Source organism: Echeneis naucrates, chromosome 8, assembly GCF_900963305.1.
Source record: "Echeneis naucrates chromosome 8, fEcheNa1.1, whole genome shotgun sequence".
In the NCBI taxonomy this organism is placed as follows: domain Eukaryota; kingdom Metazoa; phylum Chordata; class Actinopteri; order Carangiformes; family Echeneidae; genus Echeneis; species Echeneis naucrates.
Window position 1 is genome coordinate 12,032,070 of NC_042518.1, and position 6,000 is coordinate 12,038,069.

General features: G+C 43.0%; 1 protein-coding gene across 6 annotated transcripts in view; it reads right to left on the bottom strand.

Annotated features, from left to right (window-relative positions):
• mgat5b (alpha-1,6-mannosylglycoprotein 6-beta-N-acetylglucosaminyltransferase B) overlaps positions 1 to 5,045 on the bottom strand; it is a 53,653-nt gene extending 48,608 nt beyond the window's left edge. For 4 of the 6 annotated variants that reach the window (XM_029507742.1, XM_029507747.1, XM_029507746.1 and 1 more), the window contains exons 1-2: positions 2,907 to 3,335; positions 1,382 to 1,494 (exon numbers count right to left, since the gene is read on the bottom strand). In XM_029507742.1, the coding sequence (XP_029363602.1) occupies positions 1,382 to 1,494; positions 2,907 to 2,974 (181 nt within the window). In that variant the 5' untranslated portion in view covers positions 2,975 to 3,335. Of the gene's footprint in view, positions 1 to 1,381; positions 1,495 to 2,906; positions 3,336 to 4,912 lie in introns of those variants that run through there. The other 2 variants (XM_029507743.1, XM_029507744.1) reach the window with 2 other exon arrangements.
• Positions 5,046 to 6,000: the final 955 nt, after the last annotated feature.

Sequence of the window (6,000 nt, forward strand, 5' to 3'; positions counted from 1 at the left end):
AATGTGCTCAAAAAGATAAGTTCCTTTCAGGAATGGCGTCACTGAAATGTTCTGATTTCTCTCTGGCATGGCTTTGATGTGGTCAGTGCTGCTGTGTATTAGACAGGTGATTCTTTTTCTGATAAGATTTGTTAAAAAATTTTCAATCTGCTGGTTAAATTGTTAAAAAGGGACACTGAATCAGGACTGGCTGTGCTTTGTGACAAATGGAAATACAGAATTACCAGAGAAGATGCAGTTTCTCTGATTATCAGATTATCACAATGACATCTAAAGCACAGGTTTATTATTCATGGCAATTGTATTTTCCATTTCAGTTTTATAGCTCCACTGCCAAATTGAATGACTTATTTTTGATTGATTGAACTTGCATAGGGTGGTATAATACATCCACTACATGAGAAATGTAGTTCTATCTGCACATTTAGCTTCACAGCAGTCAAAGGTTTCAGAGCACTTCAATTTTCGTAGCTGCTACTGAGACATTTGCAGTGCAATGTCTCAGAGTTTAAAAAAAAAAAAAAAAAAAAAAAAGTTGCTTTGGTTTCACCTTCTGTCCAGTTCATCCCAAACCAGCTCAGTGGGGTTTAAGTTTGTAACTATGCTGCTCCTCCATCATTTGAAGCCACTGTCTGCTCCTTTTCTTCTAAAGCTCATTATCTAGCTGTAGGACGAGCCCCTGACCAACCAGACTGATCCACCATACTGATGGGAACATACAGTTTCACTCCCCGCAGCGCACTATTGTCCCCAACATTGCCCAACGTCACCTCTAGAAAGTCTTTGCATGAACTTTAAAGACTTCATTCGCACCCACTGCTGCAGGGAACTTTCTTCATCCCTGAACAAGACCTAGCTACTATTAAATGTACACGGTTTTTCCGTTTTGTCTTTTTTTTTCTCCAGTTTATTGCTAATCTTTGGAACATTTAGAATTGTTGAGCTGCCTAGATTTCATGCATGTGACCTACCAGGGGTTTTGACTTGGAGTGTACATTCATAGTCAACACAGCCACCACATAGACGTTAAAAAAAAAAAAAAAAGGCTATATAAAATCTGAACTAAACTTCCACAATTTCCAGCGTTTGTACCACAGTAAAGATGGGTTTGGGTCAAAACAAGGTCATGTAGGCACTAAGCTGAAATGAAAGGAGATGTGAAAAGAGATGGAGGGAAAGATGAGAGATGTCTCTGCGGGTGACAGCACCCCCTGACGCACTCCTGATGAGCAAAGTGAGCAGGTCTGTCAGCCTGCTGGCGGCAATCAAGGGAGCCCCGTGGAGGTCTCAGCACGCTTCCAGCCTGTTCATTACCAGTGCATGGCACAGCCACTGTAGTCACAGGCTAGTGAGCAGCGCTGACGTCCAACTGCAAGCTTACCCTCTGCTCGCACAGTGAAGGGGGAATCTCCGGGTCGCTTGGCCGAGAACTGGCCCCCGAGAGAGGTCATTAGAAAGCAGAGGCTGAAGAAGCCAATCCCCACCACAAATATCCTGCAAGAGGGGAACAGAAACACTGGGATAAATAAGGAGCGATGGTTACGGCTTGTGAGTCAGACAGAAAGACAGCCAAATAAAAAAAAAAAAAAAAAAAAATGACAGCACAAGATAGCAGAAGAAAAAATGTCACACATAACCTTGTAAAAGCACATGTGCATTGACTTCGCAACAAGCTCTTTGAGAAAACATCTTTCCAAGTCCTTTGTGAAGCTCTATGGAGCATGGAAACAAAATGGTTTTAGCTGATTCTGAACTAATCAACTCACTGAAAGGAATTGTGTAGTCATCTCAAATCAACCATGGCATGGGTGGATTTTCTGCTTCACACGGTGCTCAGTGAGCAATACAGCCGGAATTGAAACTTAAAAAAATTAAAATAAAAAATCACAGGTGAACGGCTGTGCTTTGGAGAAAGCAGTAAACACACAGCAAACATCTCTCCAGTCCTCAAGCTCTTAAACAAACACCAAATGCCAGTCTGAAGAAATGTTTGCAAACAGGATCTTCCTGGAGTAGAACCGGGAGACAGACTGTCACACTTCTGCAGGCCTCAGATCGCTTTCTTGAATGTTTAAGGAAGAAAACTGTCAGCAGAGAGGCTGCACTCAGTCAGTGGGGAGCCAGGCTGAGGGATGGTGAGGTATTGCTATCCAAAATGTGCGGTAATGGTGACAAACTGGGATTTGCTGTGCGAGGGAGACTGCGTGCTTTGTGAGAAGCACAAAGAAACCCACTGTACTTATCACTTTAAGGTGAGACCTCTTCTGTCTGTGCCAGCTACTCAAGTGCTGTATCAGCATGTGAGCTGCTCACTGGCATGTTAAATCAGGTTTGGCGCCCTGGCAGAGCGTGCACTCAGTTGTATTCGCTTGGTGAGTTGTAAAACATCAGGGAAGCTTATGCCTGAAAGACGCTGAAGGAAGCCATTGCTGCCGTTGTGATGACTAATCCCTTAATGCTAACGAGTCCTTGAGCTTGTGGACAACCTATCTGGTCACACTTGAAACTTTTAATGAGTTTGCTGCTGCTTTATTTTCTGTCGCGGCTTCTCCAGCTGCTGGTACTCAAACTTTAAGCTGCATAAGCGATTGTGCCACAGCTTGCGTCCAGGTGTTCCAGTTCATGGGGGGCTGAGCTTAGAGGAACCCCCCCCCGGCACTGTATTGATATGTAGGGTCTGGATCTGAAGAGTTCCATATAAACTGCCAGCAGGACCAACTTTAGCTTTTTTTTTTCTTTCTTTCTTTTTGCTCCGCACTTGTTAATTCCATTTTCCATAACATTGCAGGAATAACAAAGACAACCACGATGTTGTACTTAAAATACGACTTCACCCATTTTGAATATGAGTGCAAAACCAAAACGCTTTCAGGCTGGGTTATATCAAAGGGGGAGGACACTCTTACCTGAACGGTTTGAAAGTGAGAAGACATCTCCTCACCATAATGGAAAGGTCGCTGCTGGTCGCGATCATTTTCCGCACACGTACAGAGCACCGGGTGTCCTTATCATTGTCCAAGTCCGCGAGAGAACCGGCGTCAAGAGCATAACTTTCACTCTTCTTCCAACTTTTGAGTGCCGGCGATCCGGAGGAGGGTTTGACGCTGGGAGCAACTTCCCTGGCCTGGCCGCTCTTTGCGGTGTAAACAACTTCAGCCGGAAGCCCCGCCGGCGCGTCCTGCAGCGGCGTTTGGGTTAGTCCGATTCTGCGGAGGAGCGCGGAGGGGGAAACATATTTCCGTCGGCTCTCGCTGTATTCCTGCCACGGCGGCTTGTCGTGGGCTCGGAGAGCCGAGTTGTTGAAATGCTCGGAGTGGACGGAGCACTGACGGACCTTCTCCTCTCATTGGCCTTTATCAGCAGCTCCCGGGCTGCGGCGCTTTACTGATAGCGCCATCTAATGCTTCAAACCGGAACATGAAAGTTGGTTCATTTTGTGTGTGTGCGGCAAAAGCAGCCACACGACAGCCCGTGTGGAGAGAAACGGAGAAGAACAACGACAAAAGCACCAAAATACGCCATAAGTAAGTCCACTTTAATGATCGTACATCAATACGTTTCCAATGCCATTAAGTGCTGGACGGGGGAGCCAATAAGACTGATGCCTCTAACAAACAGTTGGAATATGCTATAAATCGTTTTAATTATTAGATTAAAGGCGGCGAACTATCCATCGTGACGCGAATTGGCTGTCACTGCGTGACTCTGTTCTAATGGCAGGTTAATAGATCCCTACATGATAATGAAAAGGCCTTCATCTACAGCATGGCTCCATTTTCAAACATCACGTTGGAGCCCGTTCTAACCTCGAAGCGTCGGGCCTGCTTTCAGCACCGCGGACAGCTCCGAGCCGCAGCCAGCCGGACAGCAGCGACGCCCAGCGGCCGGAAGACAGAATGCACCGATACAAGCGGTGAATCACGGCTCAGTGCTGATTCCATTCACACCCCTCCGCAGTACAGAAGGAGGTTGTCTTTCTAAACCTACCAACCAAGTATTTCATTTTGACTCGACTGAAAGGAATGTTATATCACATTATTGAATGTGTAACATGGATATGTTTTTGAGGGCAAATTCAACTCTCACTACGGTGTCTCAGTGAGATAACAGAGATTTAGAAACAAACTACACAATATGAGACGTATAGGACTACGAATTCAATTTTAAATACAAATTCTTTAAGTAGATAAAATAAGGAGGCTTTCAGTCATCAATGGGAAATGTCATTTTTCTAGCCTCAGAAAAAGGTTCTGCCACCAGATTGCTCATTATTTTGATCATGCTGAAATCTGTCACTTCCCATAGTACCTTACTCGTATTATTTTTTTACTCTTAGTTTTTGAAGAAAAACGCCAAAGAAATGTGACTGGGCTGGAGCCTCGTCCAATGATGGCTTAATGCACAGAAAGTGACAGCATTCTCTGTTGCCATAGCAACTATGTTCACTTTTACTGTGCCAAGCTTTGGCTCTGCCTGTTGATGCCATATTGACTCTTGGCCGATAGCCCAGAAAGATTGGCTGTGTTGACATTAAACGCCTGGGAAGAGATTTAAAATGTGCCACTAGTCAGAACACACTCACTAACTGTAAATCGCAGCATGACATGGTCTTCGTCTGACCGGTTGAATGACAGCTTACAGGGCTAGATGACAGAAAACCAGAGAGAGAGAAAAAAAAAAGGATTACACACGTGTGTCTAATGCAAGAAAACTTAGAAAATGTTTGTTTTATTTGAAAGCTCTATTCGCTTCAGCTGCACAAATGTGTAAAACACATTCATCCTCATCACGAGGATGAATCGTAATGCTATCTGAAGACAGACCTTACAACAGAAGCCCCATGTCATGGTCTCTTTCATTCTTTATCTTTAATCTGTTTTTGTCTTTTCCCATCTCTCCATTTCTTGCCTACCTGTAGTCCTGAGCAACTTTGCTCCTCTTCCTTTTCCCTTCCTTTATTTTTTCATGGTGTTCTTATTGTCTTTTTCTGCCTCATCTTGACTTCTCCACTGCATTGTCCTGAGTATTTTTTATTTCACTTACTGCATTTCTATTCCACTGTCTAATTCTCTATCTCTCTCTCCATTTGTTTATTTTTCTCCTGAGTATGTACTTCTTCTAAAGTTATTCTCCGCCTCCCACTGTTTGGTTTGGACTCACAGACGCAGACGCCCAAGGACAAAGAACTCTTAAAAGTAATGCCTTCATAATAAATACTGTATTGTTATTGAACAAGAAAATATACACTGGGGAGAGCAGAGGCGGAAAATGTGGGCTTGTGTTTCAAAATGGGTAAAATTTCAAATGTGTTAGGCTTGTAGCTGTATGATCAGAGTAGAAGTAAGACTCAATCATTTTTTGGAACATCTCTGATTTTTACCAGTTTTTGTCTGCCAGGAATGTGGGAGAAAATCTGAGACTGAAAAATCAGCAAAGCAGCTCACAGCACTTCAGCCCACATACAGTAAGTTACTTCATCAGAACTTCACTCAAGGCAGCTGAAAAACAAAAAGTAGAAACATCATCCTAACAGAAGCAGATGTTGCTGTCTCTGGTGACCTTATCTGGACTGGACAGTAAAAATGTCTCAGAGACTGAAGAGAAAAGTAACTAAGGTAAGGTAAAGGCAATAAAACAGCTTTTTATACATTCGCAAATGATATAAAAACAATGGAGGGTAAAAAAACTATAACATTGGATGGAAAAGTACATGGTTGAAAATATCAATGCTATCTTGGAGACCATTTCTGGTGAAACTCTTCTTTTGGTGCCCGGTTGAAATGATATAATGATCACATCTGTGATTTAAACTTTAAGCTTTCTTCAAAGCTCAAATTAGCATTTTTACGACAGGATACCTGGCATTTACCAAGTAATATAAATCCTGACTCTTAAATTATGCTTAAAAAAGACAAAATTAAACTAAAAACGTATTAAGTCTATCACCTGCACTTTTATTTGTTGTCATAAATTTGATGGTCTTTCTTTAGAGACATATGA